Source organism: Macadamia integrifolia, chromosome 1 (assembly GCF_013358625.1).
Source record: "Macadamia integrifolia cultivar HAES 741 chromosome 1, SCU_Mint_v3, whole genome shotgun sequence".
Taxonomy (NCBI): domain Eukaryota; kingdom Viridiplantae; phylum Streptophyta; class Magnoliopsida; order Proteales; family Proteaceae; genus Macadamia; species Macadamia integrifolia.
This window is the reverse complement of record NC_056557.1, coordinates 13,724,881-13,744,303: the sequence shown is the minus strand read 5'-3', so window position 1 is coordinate 13,744,303 and position 19,423 is coordinate 13,724,881. Positions and strand designations below refer to the sequence as shown.

The following is a 19,423-nucleotide window of genomic DNA, read 5'->3' as shown; positions in this document are numbered from 1 at the left end:
AACTCCTTTTTCTTCGGACTATTTGCGTATGTAATTTGTTTTCTTGTTTAATATAAGTTTATGCTTCATCGAGAAAAAAAATAAAATAAAAAATGCTACCCAATAGCACGTACACGAATGCCTATAGCTAATTGAAAGACATTTTTTTTTGTTTTTTTTTATAAGCATATTATATTAAGATCCCAAAATGCGGGGAAAAGTGGTAGTACAATAGTCAGAAAATAAAGAAGGAGCTACAAAAGATGGAGGGTTATCTTCACAAGAAGATATACATTGATGATGAGATGCATTGAAGGCTAAAGCATCTGCAACAGAATTGCCATGACAATAAGTAGGGACAACCTTGGCTGAAACAAAAAAAAGGGCAAAGTTTTTTGCAATCATTAATAATAGAAGCAATCCTCCAAGGAATAGAAGATAAATGACCAGCAATACAACCACTAGTTGGGAATCTCCTTCAAGGATGACATGAGTGAAGTGATGATCTTTGGCCATCTTTAATGCCAATCGAGTTGCGAGCGCTTCGGCCACATAAGCAAAAGTATCACCAACATAACAAGCAAAACCAAAAATAAATCTGCCATAATTATTTCGACAAACTCCACCAATACCCGCAGGACCTGGATTTCCCAAAGAAGAACCATCAAAGTTGATCTTAAGGAAGGGATTCACCGGAGGAGACCAAGAAATATGTATGGTGTGACACTCTCACGAGGTAAAATTTGAAGATCTGAAATATTCAGTAGCCATTTTCCCACTTTGAATACAATAAAAGGCGACGAGAATAGATCATTACTATACAATGCAGCATTGAAAGAAGTCCATAGATGCCAGATGAGAGTACCGAAATAAGAGCAAATCCACGCTCTAGTATTGACCTGAATATTTAAAGTAAATCAACTGGAAAACCATTGTTGAATTGATGTATTAGAAGTTGGAATAGAAGCAATTCTTGATAATTGCCATACTTCAGAAGGCCGAGGACAATTGATAAATATATGTTGAGTATTCGCAAGATAGAGGGAGCAAAATGGACATGCAGCATTAATATTAACTCCTCTATTACATAAGAGAGTAAGATGAGGATAGAGTCCTGTAACAAATTCCAAAGAAAAAGATCTAATTTTAAGAGCACATTGTAAATGCCAAAGCTTCAACCATATGGGATTGATAACTTGATCATCAGCATCAAGAGTAAACCTATAGGCTGATGCCACCGAGAATTTTCCTTCAGCTGTTGGAGACTAAATAAATGCATCTTCAACCTCAAAAAGAGGAATGAGTATAGATAAAATTGATTGAGCAATATCATCCGGCCACCAATGAAAAATTAAATCTGAATTCCACTCTTTAACATCTGCAAGGATAATATTAGCCACAGTGATAGGAGCTTATAAGGGTAACAGATATGGAGCCAAAGGAGGAAGGAAACTAGGAATCCAATAATCGGACCAAGGATTTATTTTACGACCGTTTTCCACTCTCCAAAAGAGACCTTTGAGCAAGAGAGATCGTCCTTTCAAAATAGAGGACCAGCCCCAAGAACAAGACATATAATGTTGTGGAAGAGCAAATAAAATTGAATGGATATAAACTTATCTTCCAGTTTGACTAAGAAGTTTAGATTACTAAATGCTCAACTGAAGATCAACTCTATTGAGCAATTCAGTACATGCAATCTTCCTAAGCTTTCCATGAAAATGAGGAACTCCAAGATCAAAAGATTTGACTGGAGAAAATTAGATTGAAAGACACGCAAAAACATCTTATATTCCTCTGCGCCTACACACAGAGGCACGCACTCTCAAAGACAGGCACGATGGTCTCTCGCGGATAGGAAACATTGTACCATTCCTATATTCCTCCTCTCATCCTGCCCTATCATCAGTGAGTCTCCCCGCATGCTGCATATCCTTTTCTTTCTTCCTCTGTTCTTACACTCTCCTCCCCTGTAATCCTCGACTCCATCATTTCCTTTTCCCAATTTTTTTGGTAAAAATTTCTTTCTTCCCAAATGAGTTACTCGTTTAAGCTCCCATTCCCTGTGTTGATCAACACCATCATTCTCCTTCTCCTCCTTATCACCACCGTAATCCAAGAAGCCAAAGCACTGAACCCAAAATTTGAAGCTTTCAGACCTCAGAGCTGCGGCGGGGGACCCAATATAAGCTACCCGTTCTGGACTCCTCTCATCCAAAAACCTTTCTCCGGCCACCCAGGTTTCAAGATAACCTGCTTTGGCAACAAACCAGGTCTCATGATTTCCGGCGACAACCACAAATACCACATCAGAAACATCTTCTACCCTAACAAATCCCTTCTTTTGGTCAACGCCGAGGCAGTACGGGACGATTGCCATCTTCCGCGGCATAATCTTACCCTCAATGGCACTCCATTCAGCGTCGCCCACACATCGGTCAATCTCTTCTTCTTCTATAACTGTTCTAGATCGATTCCCTCTGCATATCATTCCTTCACTTTCAATGTTACTTGTGCAAGCAAGGTCACTGGAACTCACTCGTTCGCCGTATTCGAGCACCATTTGGGTTTGCCCAATATGAAATATTCTCTTCAGACATGCAAATCGACAGTGAGCGTGCCCATAGAGATTTATGGTACCAAAAATTCTAGGGTTATAGTAGGAGGGAAGAACTACTCGGATTTGTTAAGAAGAGGGTTTCAGTTGAAATGGAGTGTAAGTAGTAATTGCAGTCAATGCGAAGCAAGTGGTGGTCGCTGCGGATATTACCGGAACATGTTCTGGTGCTTTTGCCCCAGTGGAGCCAGTGGCCAAAACTGTACTGGTGTTCCTGTTTCAGGTGATTCCCATTTCATATTCTCATCTGCAATTGGCAATTCTTCTTTCCCTCACTTCTTTGAGTTTTTAGATCAAAGTAGCACCTCCACTATCTCCAGTCCTATACGGGTGTTGATCAGCTTTTCATTTTCCTGTGCTCTGGCCATTTGGTGGGGATTGCTCTGCTACTAAGTTCCTGCCTCTGGCTCCACTATTTGGGTTTTATCTTAAATCGAGTTACCCTCACATTGTCAGAGGTGTGAGTGGGATCCATTTGAACCCAAAGAAGGTTGGAGAAATCATCATCATCACAGCTTTCAAATGTCTAGATACGGAACAGGGTATTGGATTTTTTTTTTTTTTTTTTTTTTTTTTTTGTTGGTGAAACAGGGTATTGAACATAGACTACCTTTTCTTCTGCTTCTTCTTCTTCTTCTTCTTCTTCTTTTTTAATTATATTTTATTATTATTATTATTATTTTTATTTTTATTTTTTATTTTTTATATTCAGACTTAATTGTTTACAAATGAAAACCAGCCAATCTGGACCTCTTCTTGCATTAAAATCTTCATTGGTTGATATTTTAGTAGTGAATTATTATATATTAGTAATTAAAACCTTAGAAAATTTCTTCAAGTCATTATATATATATATATATATATATATTCTTTTTATCTATGATGAGATTGAGATTTTTGGAAAGAAGGCTGCTTTCAGATTTTATGTACCCTACTACAGCCATTGTTATTTAAACTAACAATCTGTTGGTTCTCATGATTTTGTTGCAGTGATCACTCTGAATTGGCGAAGTAAGCTTGCAATAGGTAATAATTGTTCAGTTTTTTGTTTTTTATTTATTTAATGGTTGAACTTATTATTATAGCTCTAATAATTATTAAGTTCTTGTATGTACAAGAGAAAAAGAAGAAAGAATGGATTCTTCCTAAACAATTAGGTGTTTTGGATACACCATATTTATCTTGTACAATAAACTTATGGGAGAAAGAACCTTGTCACTCTAGTTTTTCCAACGCCTAGACTTAGTCCCTGTTTGCAGGGGTTATGAAAAGACACCCCTGCCCCATTGAAAACAAGGGCTGTGTCTAGGTGTGGGGAATGCTAGACCAGCAGGGTTCCTCACTTCCTAACTTATTTTCCCGAATTTGCCTCAATACAGATTGGAGGCAATTGTGAAACTATAGAATGCTTAGGCTTTCTTTGGTTTGATTTATATTTGTATTTATTTGACTTATTTTTATTTTTACAAGTGTTTGGTATTATTTATAGCACTTATTTTCATTTATAATAAATTAGAATAAATCACAAATTACTCTCAAGCTATTTGTGATTTGTGGCAACAAATCATTTATGTTGATTTTTACTACCTTAAATCAGCACATGTGCTAAACTACTCAAAATCAATAGTAAATAGGTAACTTTAGAATGTTTTATACTTTTTTAATAAAAAATCTCAAATCTATCATCTCTATTGCTCCAAGCTCAAAGCTAAAGGTGAAATCTGAAACCTATTTTCTCATTATATAATCTAATTTATAAATAGTATCCAAACAAATACTATTTGTGATCCATAATTTGTTGTCACAAATAATTTTTAAAAAATAGTTAATAAATACATATAGAAATCATACCAAAGAGAGCCTTAGTCTTCATAGAATTTATACTTTTGTAGTGTGTGTATTGTCATCGTTCCTACTGTATATGATTTTCTATTATCTCTTTTTTTTTTTTTTTTTCTGGATCTTGTAGGATCAAGCTGTATAGTTGGGACGACGTTAATGACAATTCTTGTGCACTACAGATGGAAATTATCATTAAGTGGATTGATGTCATTTTGGAAGAAAAGAACAAGAAACATTCAAAATTTTGAGGGTAACACTCAAAATGTTGAAGCTTTTCTAAGGAATTATGGAACTCTAGCACCAAAAAGATACAATTATTCAGACATCAAGAAAATCACGAGTTCGTTTAAAGAAAAATTGGGCCAAGGAGGGTATGGTAGTGTATTCAAAGGGAAGCTACCCGATGGTCGTTTGGTTGCAGTAAAAATCCTGAACAACCCTAAAGGTAATGGTGAGGAGTTTATTAACGAAGTTGCAAGCATCAGTAAGACTTCACATGTTAATATTGTCACTTTCTTTGGTTTTTGTTTTGATGGCTCAAAAAGGGCACTTATCTATGAGTTCATGTCCAATGGATCTCTTGAGAAGTTCATCTATGACAAGAAATTAGTGAAAATATGCCCTCACCTTGGTTGGGATAAACTACATCAAATTGCATTTGGCATTGCGCAGGGATTAGAGTATTTACATAGTGGTTGCAATACTCGTATTCTACATTTTGACATAAAACCTCATAACATTCTTTTGGATGAAGACTTTTGTCCAAAAATATCTGACTTTGGTCATGCTAAACAATGCCCTGGAAAAGATAGTATCATATCAATGGCAGATGCTAGAGGGACAGTTGGATATATTGCACCAGAAGTGTTTTCTCAAAACTTTGGAGGAGTTTCACACAAGTCAGATGTCTATAGCTATGGAATGATGGTACTAGAAATGGTTGGAGGACGAAGCAACATCGATGCGGGGTTTGATCACACTAGTGAGATTTATTTTCCACATTGGATGTATGAGCATATTGGACAAAGTGAGTACCTAAAATTAGACATGATTACGAAGGAAGAGGAAGAAGAAAAAGCCAGGAAGATGGTTTTAGTGGGTTTATGGTGCATAAATGTGGATCCAGTAAATCGACCATCAATGAATAGAGTGGTGGATATGTTAAAAGGAAACCTTGAATCTTTGCCAATCCCTCCCAAGCCTTTTTTATCTTCTCCTCTTGAGATAACTAGCTGATTTTACTGGATCAATATCTTAAATTAATTGTTTATATATATATGCCCTGTAGATGACATTCTTCATATCCCAAATGAATGTGTGTTTTTCATATTCTTTCTATTTATTTAGATGAAAAAGACAATGTGCATTTATTGATAGGAAATCATCTAGGACAAGGGAAAACAATTGATTCCCATAAATTAACTTACGGAGAAAGAATGCTAACTGATAGTGTTGTGTACATCCACACATATGGGGAAGTTGAAGTTAGGGAATGGGTATTTTTTTTGTAGCTTATTTCCACTTTCCAATGTATGTGGGCATACATAATACTATCGGGTAGGTTATTTTTCCCAATAAATTATTAAGATATGGTTTCATGGTTAGGTTTTGTATTTGAAATTTTTTTGCATGACTTATGCTAATAGGAATTAGTTGTCTATTTTATAGTGCATGATTAAACTTTGCATGTCAAACGCAAATGAAAATTTTGTATTTTCCTACTCATGGTTTTATGCCTAGTTTCAAATAAATTAGTTATTTTTATTAATAAGTTGACTTTAGGTTCAGCGTCTTTCTCTGCGGATAATTCCTCTTCTGCCTATGGAATAGCACCGGTTTTAGAGTAACAGTAACGGAACCGTTCAAAGACTTGTTGCCGATGCTTTCTATCGTCGTGCTCCCTTGTTCCCACAACAAGGGGATGAAAATCAATGAAGCCCCAGCTCTACACTTTTAGGATCTGTCTCACCAAATGAGGAACAAAGTGAGGTTAGATACCTAAATCAAACGCCCGTTTGTATAGTGGTAGGCTTTTTCTTGTTAGGCTAACGCGCTTACAGTATATAAAGGTAAGGTGTTTTTCTGATCATAAATCACCCTCCCTTTGCTGGGCTGCTAAGCCGAAGAATTCCCTTTACTAGTTTAAATTACAGCATCATATATAAGAATTACCATTCAATTAACAAAGATTTTTGAAAAAATTACCATATTACACAAAATCGTGTTTCCATTTATAAAACTACCCACCTCTTGTTTGTATCAAGTATCAACTGAATTACACATATTTGATATGCCTATTTTGAAACTACCCAAAACAGTGTATTTCTCATTTACATACACATTTTGACATTTTTACACCCCCCCCATTGTCCATCTTCTTTTTCAATACTGAATGGGACAAACAGGACTAAAACAAAAGAAATAGGATCAGTATCAAATCGACCGAAACCTAAAACCGTTATTGTAAAGGGCGAGGGAACTTTATCCGTTTGCATGATCACTACACTAGCTAGCAAAGCAATGGGAGGTGCAGAAGTATCGAGGTGGTGGGGTAGTGTGGTCTTTTCACACTACCCATGTCTTGGCGTTGAGCAATGCTCTTGTATCCTTCCAAACCAAGGATTTACGGGATGGTATCAAATCGGTATCTGCAGGTCCAGATCAGTATCCGATCCGATCGGTGGGTACGATCTATTTTACCCCTTTTTTTTATTTATAAAAGGATTTTTTTTTCTATTTTATCCCTGAAACGATCCGGATTGGTATCGGATTGGGGATCGGTCTCTGCCGATACCAGACCGATACTTGAAATCATATTCCAAACCCATCAAGCAACTGGAATAGTCGAACCTGCAAAAGTGGCTGGTTTTATTACATTTGGTTCAACCATCTGGTCCGGCTTTATTTTGATTTAAGACATTGGAATCTTCCCTGTGGCAACTTCTTAGTTGGCTAGAGTTTGAAGGTGGAAGTCAACCTTATCCTTCACTACTCTGTTACCCAACTTGGAAATCTGAGACCCTGAACTCTTCAGGAAGAAACAGAGGAGGTCTTCTCCATCTCCAGATTTCAAGCCATGGGTTCTCAGTTGGAGGAGAGACTCGTCTTGGAAGAAGGACTTCTAGAGGTCTGTCCAACTCATCTCCTTTCCCGGTAACTCTCTTAATAATCTCACTCGTCTTGATTGTGAGAGTTAAAATTTCTGTTCTTGTCAAAGGGCATCAACTTATTCAGACTTTTTTGGCTCCAGATTTTAGCTTAAGAAATCTTTTACTTGAATTTGATTTATGGGTAGTTTTCCATTCATAGCCTTAACAATCCCTCAAAATTCGTTCACTTGAAAAAGAATTTGTTCTTTGATTCTGATAGTAGAATCTTAATTATTTTTCTGTGAACCCAGAAACAAAAGATGGTTCCCTTTATCTTTCTTGGGTTGGGGGTTGCATCTTTCTCAGCTTCTTTCTTGTTTCCATGGTGTCCAGATGAACTGAAATAGAAATGTAGTCTGACTAACATAAGCCCCTGAATACTTTCTGATCATCTTACTGAAGCTGCAGGTAGGAATTTGCTATATTGGGTGAAACAGTTGTGAATGTCAAAAGCACTTTATGCACTATTATTACCCTATCAATGAAGATTGTTCTTTGTTGAAGCATATAAGACCAGTCTATCAATGAATTTGGTACAGTTAAAATGGATAAATTTACAAACTAGTTGTTTTTTGCCCCTACAATATGAGAAGGTAGTCCTGTTTTGTAGGGATGTCAATTGGTCGGTTTTGGTCTGTTCGAATTGGTTTCAGTTCAAGAATTTGTGAGTCCGAAACCAAACCATTAAGAAATTTTGGTTTTTGGTCAGTTTCGGTTTCCATTCGGTTTGGTTTTGATTTGGTTTTGGTCTTTTAGTATCGGGTTACTATCGGTTTGGTAGCTTTTTTCACATACTCACAAATAGAGAGAAAAACCAATGATTATAGGGAAGAGCAGGACTCAAGGCTAAGATTTAAGGTGAGAGATGATCAAGTCAGTAGAAGACATGAAACAACACTATTTTTAATGAAGGAAGATTGTGAGAGGAAAGTACAGAATTTTGATCAATTTCCACAGCAAAAAATAGAGTTGTATCATTACTTCACGTTGTTAACCTTTTTTTTTATGGAAAAATATTATCTTAGGATTCCATCATTCATATTATTTTCAGTAGAAAAGAAGCCCAGATCTGGCAGGAACCTTCCTTTACTCTTCTTATACTGCAAACAAACATTAGAAAAGAGACACAAAAGGCCCACAGATTGACATTAACTGATAAAAGCTTTAGAAACACTCCCCTTCTTTTCAAAGAAAGTGGCAGAAAGACATGCTACAGAGGAGAAGAAGAAGAAGAAGAAACCGATAACTTCTAATACCCTTGATCCGAAACCGATCCAATAAGCCCTTGGTTCGGCTCGGTCTGGGTTTTTTCGGTCAGTTTCGGTCGGTCTTATCGGTTCGGGTTCACTTTTGACACCCCTACTGTTTTGGGTATAATGCATATAACATTTTCGCCAAATACTAAAATAATTTGTAAAAATATTCAAAACTTCAACCTCTGAATCCCATGCTTCAATATATAACTTTTTTATAGTTTATAATTCTAGTATAGGATAAGAGATAAAAAAAAATCAACAGAAAAATTGATCACTAGAGGAGCAGCCAGATTCTTGATGGAGGGCCAAATTAGCAGGAAGTGTTTCTAGTACCACTGATCATGTGCCATGGAGTTCATATAATTCAATCGTAAAGTATAATCCCAGTTTTTTAATCAGCATAACAGGTCACTATGGTATTTAATCATTCCTGTTCGTTCAATGAAACTCGAGCAGCTGCTGCTTATAATGATATTAGTAACTTTTCCAAAACTGCAAAATACCACACATAATGTTTCAGAAAAGAGAAAAGGGGAGGGGGGGGGGGGGGGGAGTTGAATAGTGACTTCTACAATCATTCTATCCAAATGTTTCTGATTTGGTACTCATGGACCACCTTCTCCGTCGATAGTTGTAGAAAAACTATGTGCACTTAAATCTTTGGTTTTGAAACTTTTTATGTGCTGTCATGAGGAAAAAATGGATTTGTGGTCATTGGATCAAAATCCTTTGAAAGAATGGATTTGATGCTAAGGGTTGATGACATGTTTTCGCAGTGATGTGTAGTTGATTTATTGACTTTTATTGGAATGGACTGCATGGTTCAGGTTTGATTGTTCTTATGTTCCATCCTATGGCAATCTATGGATTGATTAAGTTTGGGCTTCCTCTATTCTTTTCCCTGCATGACTGTTGTCTTTCAATTGATGCCATCCTTAGGATCAATCAATAACATTTTATTGCTGGAAGAGCAGTAACTCTAATTCACATTTCATGGCACTTGTTATTGATCACTTAAGCTATTATAAAATGCTGCTTGTTCATAAAATGATTCCTATGTGTGTTGGTACTTATTCGATGCTTCAGTATAATTTTTAGTAGTTTCCATAATTTTTACATATTATAGTGACTTTTGTAACCTTCCACAAATAACTTCCAATTCCAAGGTATAAAGTTCACATTGAAATGGAATGTTAAAACCTGCAGTCATCTTCCTCGCTATCTGAATTAATCTTCCTACTTTATACTTTCTCTTGATAACCCCATGGTACAGACTTTCAATTTCTTCTGTACTCCTGCATAGACACTTGTGAACAAAAGTGAGTAATACTACATAGACACTTGCGAGCAAAACTAAGTAAACATCTTTCATAAAATATTGCCGTCAGCTGTTGCATATTATACCTGTATAACAAATGATAATGGTTATAATCTTCATCAGCATTATCTTCATATATTTTCTTACATAGATCAATGTCAAATATTTTTCTATATAACAGGATCAGAATAGAGGGTTGTACACAGGGGATGGATCAGTTGATATCAAAGGAAATCGAATCCTGAAAACAAACACTGGAAACTGGAAAGCATGCCCCTTCATCCTAGGTATTCCAACACTTCAAATTGATTTATTTGTTTTTTTTTAAATTTTAGTTTTGTGACTATTTTAAAATTAATTACAGGTACTGAATGCTGTGAGCGATTAGCCTACTATGGTATTGCTAAAAATCTTGTTACTTATCTCACCCACAAACTACATGAGGGAAATGTCATTGCTGCCAGAAATGTTAACACTTGGCAAGGCACTTGCTATCTTACACCCCTCATTGGCGCCTTTTTGGCTGACTCTTATTGGGGAAGATACTGGACAGTGGCAGTTTTCTCAACAATTTACTTCATTGTATGTATGAACTATAATTTTATTTCATTCAATTAATTCATGAACTGGTATAAGACATTCTCTTGTTTGGAGAAAGGCATAGGATGAATTGGGTCAGTGGGTTAAGGGCCAACCCAGGCCCTACAGAACTTTCACCATAGGTGCCGCACCCTCTGACCCCTGTATCCATGTCTGCAGATGGACACCTTCCTTCCTGACGAATAAGTTTTAAAGAGTCATGAAAGTTGAAACATTACGTGGGATTTTTCCTTCAGAAATTTCATTTCCCTTTGATTAGTGGGCTTTGCCCCATCTGACAAGTGCCTTGGTAATTGGATGAGTTATTAGGCCCTGTGAGTTTTAGTAAAAGATGATTTTCTTTGATTCAAAGTGAATTTATCTTCTGTTTGTCTAGGTATTCATTTCATAGAACTGTATACTTTCTTATGTGACTAATACCAGTTTTATTTTCTGTATATCCTCCCCCCAATTGCAAGGGAATGAGTACATTGACTCTATCAGCATCAGTTTTCAAGCCTCCTGCTTGTGTGGGGTTTGTTTGCCCACCTGCAACTCCAACTGAGCAGGCCATATTCTTTTTTGGTCTTTATCTGATTGCGCTAGGCACTGGTGGGATAAAACCTTGTGTTTCATCATTTGGAGCAGATCAATTTGATGATACTGATCCAGTGGAAAGAGTAAAGAAAGGGTCTTTCTTCAATTGGTTTTATTTTTCTATCAACATTGGTTCTCTCATATCAAGTAGTTTCCTTGTGTGGATTCAAGACAATGCAGGGTGGGGTATGGGATTTGGCATCCCCACATTGTTTATGGCCATTGCAATTGCAAGTTTCTTTTTGGGCACTCCCCTTTATAGATTCCAGAAACCTGGAGGGAGTCCTTTAGCGAGAATGTGCCAGGTCTTAGTCGCATCGTTACGGAAGTGGAATTTGGAGGTCCCTTGTGACAGTAGTCTCCTGTATGAGTTACCAGACAAAACCTCTGCTATTGAAGGGAGTCGGAAACTTGAGCATTGTGATGAACTAAAGTAATTTCTTTTTAACATTTTTATAGCATCTCGCTGCGTGAGCCATAAAACATAAACAACTTCCATGTTTGCTGCAGGTTCCTTGATAAAGCTGCTGTGGTGTCAGACAGAAATGTTAAAAGTGAGGAATTCTCCAATCCATGGAGGATCTGCACAGTTACACAAGTGGAGGAACTGAAACTACTGATTCGCATATTTCCTATCTGGGCTACTGGTATAGTCTTCTCCACTGTTTATGCTCAGATGTCCACCATGTTTGTGGAACAAGGAATGGTTATGGATAGAACTATTGGTTCCTTTACCATTCCTGCTGCATCTCTTTCAACTTCAGATGTCATCAGTGTCATCATATGGGTCCCTGTCTATGAAAAATTCATTGTCCCAATTGCAAGGAAGTTCACGGGCAAGGAGAGAGGCTTCTCTGAATTACAACGGATGGGTATTGGCCTCGTCTTGTCAATATTAGCCATGACAGCAGCTGCTATGGTTGAGCATAAGAGGTTGGAGGTTGCTATAGCATTTGATTTGGTTGATCATAGTGTTCCGGTACCTGTCAGTATCTTATGGCAAATACCTCAATATTTCTTGGTGGGGGCAGCAGAAGTCTTTACCTTCATCGGACATCTCGAGTTCTTCTATAATCAATCACCTGATGCCATGCGGAGTTTATGTAGTGCATTGTCGCTTCTGACGACTGCATTGGGGAATTACCTAAGCTCCCTAATTTTGACAATTGTGACAACTACAACAACAAGAGGTGGAAAGCCTGGATGGATACCTGATAACTTAAATGAGGGGCATCTTGATTATTACTTCTGGATGTTGGTTGGTCTTAGCTTTTTTAACCTTCTACTTTATGTCTTTTGTGCTTCAAGATATAAATCCAAGAAAGCCTCTTAGTGGAATTATTTTTCCAGGATAATGGAGATCATTCTGAAACATTTCTAAAACATGTCCTGATGAATCAAGTGTATAATGGTCTTTACCATTTTCAACTTCCATCCAGCTGAAATGTGTAATTAGTATTCTTTGACTTACAACACAAGGTTCTCTTTGGCATGATTTATATTTATGTTTATTTCTTATTTACGAAAAATCATTTACATTAATAATTAATGGATCATACAAAGTATTTTGGTAGGAATTGACAGAATAGTTTGTACAATAAAAAATAGGTTTGGTATTGACTATTTACAGAATAAATTCTAGAGAGAGAGAGAGAGAGAGAGAGTTGCAGGTCGCAATTGATTGCCAGTTTCTCACTCAGAAAGCTTTTCATTCTTCCATGACATGGTTAAGGTGAGAGGCTGTGACAAGGTCCTGTGGTGCGCGTGGAAGGTGAGTTTGTCGTAGTGCTTCTTGTCAGAGGATAGAGTTGCAGATTGCAATTCATTGCCAGTTTCAGCTGTTGATTCAATTCATTTACAGACTAACAGATTCTCTCTCTCTTTTTTTCCCTTCTTTTTCTGATCGAGATTTTTGCTCGATTTCTTGTTGAGATTTCCTTTCATTTTCACTTTACAGTTTACAAATCAACTTTGATTTTAAAGCTGAAAAAACTGGCTGGAGAGAGAGAGAGAGAGTCTCCCATATTCTGCAAGTCCCTTGCTGTTGCTTGACTATTGAGCTCCTCCAAACCTGAACAATACTTGTGACCTGCCTGGCTGCCTCATTTAGATGAAATGCCATAGATCACCAGAGAGAAGGGAAAATGGCGCCAGGGTCCACCTGGTAACCACTGACCTCATTGATCCTGCTTGAAGGCCAAGATCTAACTCTATTTCCTTGCACCAAACAATCAAAGTGTTTGACTAGGGGTGTCAATATCCAAACCGGACCGGTTAAACCGGACCGGACCGAACCGATTAAGCCCGATCCAAACCGAACCGATGGCTTATTGGGCCGGTTTCGGTTTGTATATTAAATTGAATCCGGTCTCGGTTCGGTTCGGGCTAGCCCGTTGGGCCACCGAAAGCGCCGGAAATTTGCACCGAAACCGGAACCGATCCAAACCGACCCGAGCCCACCGTTTAACCCCTAAATATAAAATTGCAAATTCGACATTTTAACCTCAAAACACGGCTTCAAGTCTTCAACCTTTCAAAACCTGAAAACCCTAAATCCCTAATTTTTCAAAGAGCGAGTGAGCAGCAGGCAGCCCAGGTTGGTGACGCCGTGACGCCGTGACGCCGTGAGAGAGTGAGCAGCAGGCAGCCCAGGTTGGTGACGCCGTGACGCCGTGAGAGAGTGACCATAGGAGACCTAGTGAGTATTCTCTCTCTCTCTCTCTATCTCTCTCTCTCACACACACACACACCGGAGTTCTCGAAGACTTTCTCGCCCCCTTTTCGCAACTCGTTCAGAAGAAATATAGATTTCTTCAACAGGTTTGATTCACAACTCGTTCAGAAGAAATACAGATTTGGTGAGAGCTCGCAGTGCCACTCACTAAAGTCACTGCGAGCTCTCACACCTTTGAAGCTTGTCTCTCTGCCCAGCTAAAGTAGTTCAACGCCTTCCAAGTTCCAATCTCTTACTATTATTCACCACGTTTAACTTTTCCCCAATTATTTTTTGGGGCAATTTGATCTCTACCTGCTCTTAATTTTTCACCTTCAGATCACGCAGTTTGTGCGTCCCTTGTCCTCTGATTTTCCTTCTCTGTGAGTATCTCACCCATTAAAAGCACGTCTTCTTCACAGACCAAGTCGTCTCACCAAATCTATCTGGGGCCAAAACATGACTCTGCTTTGTTCGAGTGGGTGTGGAAGGGAAAGAAGAAGCAGAAAGCTCTAGGAAAACTAAGGGTGAAGATGGGTCTTCTTCCTCTGATCTTCTTATGACTCATAGCTGTTCCCCAACTATAAATTACCCTCTATACACGTTTTTAAACCAAATTCAAGTTTTTTTTTTTTTTTTTTTTTTAATTTAGATTTGAACAAAATTATTGGTATTATCCAGAATTAATTTATTCCGCCATGAATATTTACAGAATTAAATAACTAGGGTCATGGGAAGTTTTCTGTGACGAGTCATTGCATCAAAAGACCATGTACTATTTGATTTGTCCACTTAACTTTTTCATGGCATTTTTTTCTCAATTAAAAATTCTTTACTTTCTATATTATATGAATTGTGATGCAGGGTTTGTCATACTAGATTTAGGACCTCTATTCCTTTATTTTGGTCTGCCGAAGAAAGTTGTGGGGTTACCTTTTTATGTGTTTTTATATTCTTTTCTCCTTGGTATATACAAATTACCTATAATTAATATATATATATATATATATATATATAAATGTGTGTGTGTGACAAATAATGTGTTCTTTATCTACCAAAGACAGTGGTGGTTATCACCATTTGTTAGTTATGATTCCTATAACAATCTTGTGCATCAATAGTTTGCAGAATTCCTCTGATCATAATTTTACGATGAAATATTCCTTTCAAACTTATTTTCAGATTAAGTAATCTTCAAAATAGTTATAATTTGCTGATTTTCTTGCTGATAACTTGCAAAATAACTTGCTGATTTTCTTGCTGATACAATAGTTAGCTGTCAATATATAGTTGCACACGAGCCACATCTATGTTCTCTTTCTGTTGAAGACCATTTTTGTACCTGCATCTATCTCTACATGTACATTATTTAGTGTCTTTTGTCCTTATAGTCATTTTTACCTAATTATAAGAAAAGTAATCTTATGTATTACTGATTGATTGAAATGAGGGGATTGAAGGACTGAATTGATCAGTATTACTTTGTTTTCCCCCTTAATATCATAATATAGAACTTTCCAATTCAGTTTGGTGCATATAAACACTGAAGGTCTATGTCAAGATTTGGTAATTATTTTTGTATATTGTATAAATTATTTGCAAAGATGCGTCAGACATTTTCACTTGACTATTTTACCCTTCATTTTTATTTAAATTACATCACTCCTTCATTATTGCACGGTTTGCACATCGACAGCGACGACAGGTAAAGTTGTAAAGCTTGTGTTTTAATTGAGAACTAATGTTTCCCTCATCCAACAGCCGATTTGAGACCCCTGCAACCTTCAAGTTCTCTCTCTACAAATTTCAGCTCTTTCTTTGGTACTCCAGCCTCCAGGACCCAGGTATATCCTTTCAGTCAATTTTATCCTTCCATATTTTATTTTTGAATCTTATTTATGTTTTTTCAACTTCTTCAAATATGAGTGTTTGAATCAAATTTCAGCATGCAATAGTGTATTATATAGGGCTAATTTAAAGAGGTCATTTTTGAATTTGTAATGCTTGGTATTCTTATTTTATTAATATCTTATTTATGTTTTCTTATTAATTATAGAAATGCCCATCAATATAGAAGATGAGCCCGATTGTGGGTCAGATGCTGATGTTATGTCTGATGATGGACCATATATTCCTGGAATTCCATCAACAGAACCTTCAAGTGTCGTAACACTTGAAACAAATGCAACTACCAAAAGGAAAAGAAGGAGTGTAGTTTGGGATGAGTTCACAATCATTGATGGGCAGGGTTTTGATGATGGGAAGAATCGAGCTGAATGCAAAAGATGTAAGCAAGTTTATAGGGCTGATAGTAATATTAATGGAACTGGAAGCCTTAGGAGACATATTCTACATTGCCCAAAAAGGGAAAACAAAGGAAACACAAGCACCCAAATGATTTTGGGTGTAAATGATGGGAAAGTGATGTTAAGAGACCAAAAAGTTGACCAAGATTTTGTGCGGGACAAAATTACGAAGCTTATTGTGAGACATGAGTTACCTTTAGTTTTTGTTGAGTATGAGGAGTTCAGAGAGTTAATTACATACCTTTTTCCGGGCTATACCCATATTGCTCGAAACACACAAATGTCAGATATTTTGAGGTTATACAATTTGGAGTCCATTAGAATCAGGAATTTACTTAATTCATTTCCTGGGAGGATTTCTTTGACAAGTGATTTATGGACATCTATCACTAATGATGGATACATTGCTTTGACTGCCCATTACATTGATAAGGATTGGGTGTTGCATAAGAAGTTGTTGAAGTTTTGCATCATGCCACCTCCACACACTGGCATCCATATTTGTCAAATGGTTTCAAAAATCTTGTCTGACTGGGGTATTGATCGGAAATTGTTTTCAATTACTTTAGATAATGCCACAGCTAATTTCTGTTTTGTTGACTTGCTGAAGAAAAATTTGAATTTGAAGAATGCTCTTTTATGTAGAGGATTACACTTTCATAATAGGTGTTGTGCACATATTCTCAATCTTATTGTACAAGATGGACTGAAACACATAGATGACTCTGTGGTGTTGGTGCGATCTAGTATAGCCTATGTGAAAGGATCACATGCAAGAAAAGTAAAATTCTTGGAAATTTGTAAGCAATTGGGATTACAAAGTAGTAAGGGCTTACGTGCTGATGTCTCCACAAGGTGGAACTCAACCTATCTCATGCTTGATTCTGCATTATTTTATTGTAAAGCATTTGAGAACCTTGGACTAGTGGATGACAACTTTAAAACTTGTCCTAGTTCTGAACAATGGTTGAAGATTGAGAGATTAACGAGTTTTTTGTATCCCTTCTATGCAATTACTGTTTTGCTTTCTGGTTCCAAGTATCCCACAGCAAATTTATATTTTGAAAATGTTTGAGAGATTCACAAAAGTTTATTAGAAGAGGTATCACGTGGGCTCAACTTTATGAAGCCAATGGCAGTGGAAATGAAGAAAAAATTTGACAAATATTGGAGTGAATATAGTCCAATTTTGGCCATTGCTTTGGTGTTTGATCCTCGATATAAACTTAGTTTTGTGACTTGGGCATTTTCTAAGCTTTGCAATCTGGACTTAAATGCATCTACAATGTGCCACAATGTGAGGAATTCTTTATATCAATTGTTTGATGAGTACAAGAGTATGCAACCAAGTGATTATGATGTTCCTACACTTACCCATCGTCCTGGGAGATCTAGAACAAGATTTGTAAGTAAATTTACATTCTGATAGTAATTTTGATTTATTTTTTAATACAAGTTTTCAACATTCATTGCTAATCTTATTAATGATTCATATTTCAGCTATTTCTCAATTTTCATAGGAATTTATGGTATCCGAGCTTGCTGAGATGGATAATGGAAATAAATCTCAATTGGATATATATCTAGATGAACCCAAGGTCCCATTCAATGATAATGAATATGATGAGTATGATGTGTTGGCATTCTGGAAAGCAAATGGGTCAAGGTATCCAGATGTGGCTCGAATGGCTCGTGATGTCTTGGCTATACTAGTTTCCACAGTTGCTTCAGAGTCGGCTTTTAGCGCAGGGGGCCGTGTTATTGATAAATATCGGAGCAAACTCCTACCTACCAATGCTGAAGCATTAATATGCCTTCGGGATTGGATGTTTGATATAGACTTCAGAGGTAATTTTTCATTTAGTATATTTTTCATTTTTAATTGTCTTAATTAGTTAATTAGTGTCTTATTTTACTTTGTATGTAGCTGAGCCTTTTGATGATCCCACTGATGTGGATAATGCACTTGGAAATATACTGGAACTATTGCACATTGAAAATGAGAGAGGTGCAGTAGCTAGTTCTTCAGCTGGTCCTACTCCAAGAGAAGGATAAGCTCAATGTGCCTGCAACAAGAGAAAGACCTTCCTAGGTACCTGCAAATTCTAACATCTCTGATTTGTTTGCTGGTTGTTATTGCTTTTTGCATGCTGTGGTAGTTGCACAACAACATGGGTTATCCAAATTTATATCTTCAAGGGGTTTATTCTGTTACATATATTCATTAGTTGAACATTGGTTAGTGCTTTAGGTATTATAATGCCTCTATTGCTTGTTATTTTCTGTATGGTCTAACTGTAGATGATTTGATAAGGTTTGTCTTTGGATATACCTGTGGATAAATGACAACAGTGTTGTGGGAGCCATTGGAAAGATATTTATTGCAGGTTTGTCTTTGGAACTATAGCCTTATTGCTTTACAGTCTAAGGGATCTCATGGTGATCAACCTGGACTTTTTTCTTAATATTTCTACATGATATCTTCACTTGTTGATGTGCAATTGTTTGTTCATTTTTTTCCCAGTCGCATCTTTTACTGTAGCACTTGGTTTCATTTTTTTGTGGAAGGAAGTGAGTCTTCTCAATTTTAAAGCATTTACAATTGATCTAGATTTCTATTAACATAGTTGTCAAGGTGTGCCTTGGCGGCTTGTTGGTGTCATTTTTGTTTTTCACCTCTCCACCGCCTTGGGTCATTTAGCCACCTTGACAACTATGCTTTTCATGTGTGTGCTTTGTTTAGTTTAAAAGCTTTTGGATCTACTGGAGTTATTGTCATATCTTTTGTTCTACTTGTAGATTATTTTTCGTTTTTTAGGCCTTATAATATTTTCAATGACAATTAATTTGTATATATTGTAAGAAAGATAAATCGTTAGTTGCTGCTGTTCTTGTTGGGAAAACTTTTCCCTGTATTAGTGTTCTACTGTATGCTTGAATTTTATTTTTCACTCGTGGGGTTTGAAATATAGTTTTCATTTATCTTGCTAATGAGAAAACACTAATTCTTTCTGCTTTCAGGTGTTGAGAAAGCTTGTGGATGATGCATCAAAGTTTTTGAATGACA

At 36.8% G+C, this 19,423-nt stretch overlaps 3 protein-coding genes across 3 annotated transcripts; all 3 read left to right on the top strand.

Moving 5' to 3' along the window:
- Positions 1–426: 426 nt before the first annotated feature.
- On the top strand, positions 427–5,774 carry LOC122080255 (LEAF RUST 10 DISEASE-RESISTANCE LOCUS RECEPTOR-LIKE PROTEIN KINASE-like 2.1). Its single transcript, XM_042647200.1, has 3 exons — positions 427–2,819; positions 3,587–3,622; positions 4,566–5,774. The coding sequence occupies exons 1-3, from the start codon at positions 2,015–2,017 to the stop codon at positions 5,672–5,674; spliced, it is 1,950 nt and encodes a 649-aa protein (XP_042503134.1). The 5' UTR covers positions 427–2,014; the 3' UTR covers positions 5,675–5,774.
- Positions 5,775–7,398: 1,624 nt separating this feature from the next.
- LOC122080295 (protein NRT1/ PTR FAMILY 8.3-like) lies at positions 7,399–12,810 on the top strand. Its single transcript, XM_042647253.1, has 5 exons — positions 7,399–7,565; positions 10,343–10,448; positions 10,526–10,743; positions 11,220–11,770; positions 11,848–12,810. Exons 1-5 carry the CDS (start codon positions 7,515–7,517, stop codon positions 12,668–12,670), a joined length of 1,749 nt encoding a protein of 582 aa, XP_042503187.1. The 5' UTR covers positions 7,399–7,514; the 3' UTR covers positions 12,671–12,810.
- Positions 12,811–16,108: 3,298 nt separating this feature from the next.
- Positions 16,109–18,411, top strand: LOC122066340 (zinc finger BED domain-containing protein DAYSLEEPER-like). The gene is made up of 4 exons (XM_042630191.1): positions 16,109–16,361; positions 17,454–17,761; positions 17,877–18,204; positions 18,284–18,411. Exons 1-4 carry the CDS (start codon positions 16,109–16,111, stop codon positions 18,409–18,411), a joined length of 1,017 nt encoding a protein of 338 aa, XP_042486125.1.
- The last annotated feature ends 1,012 nt before the right edge of the window (positions 18,412–19,423 follow it).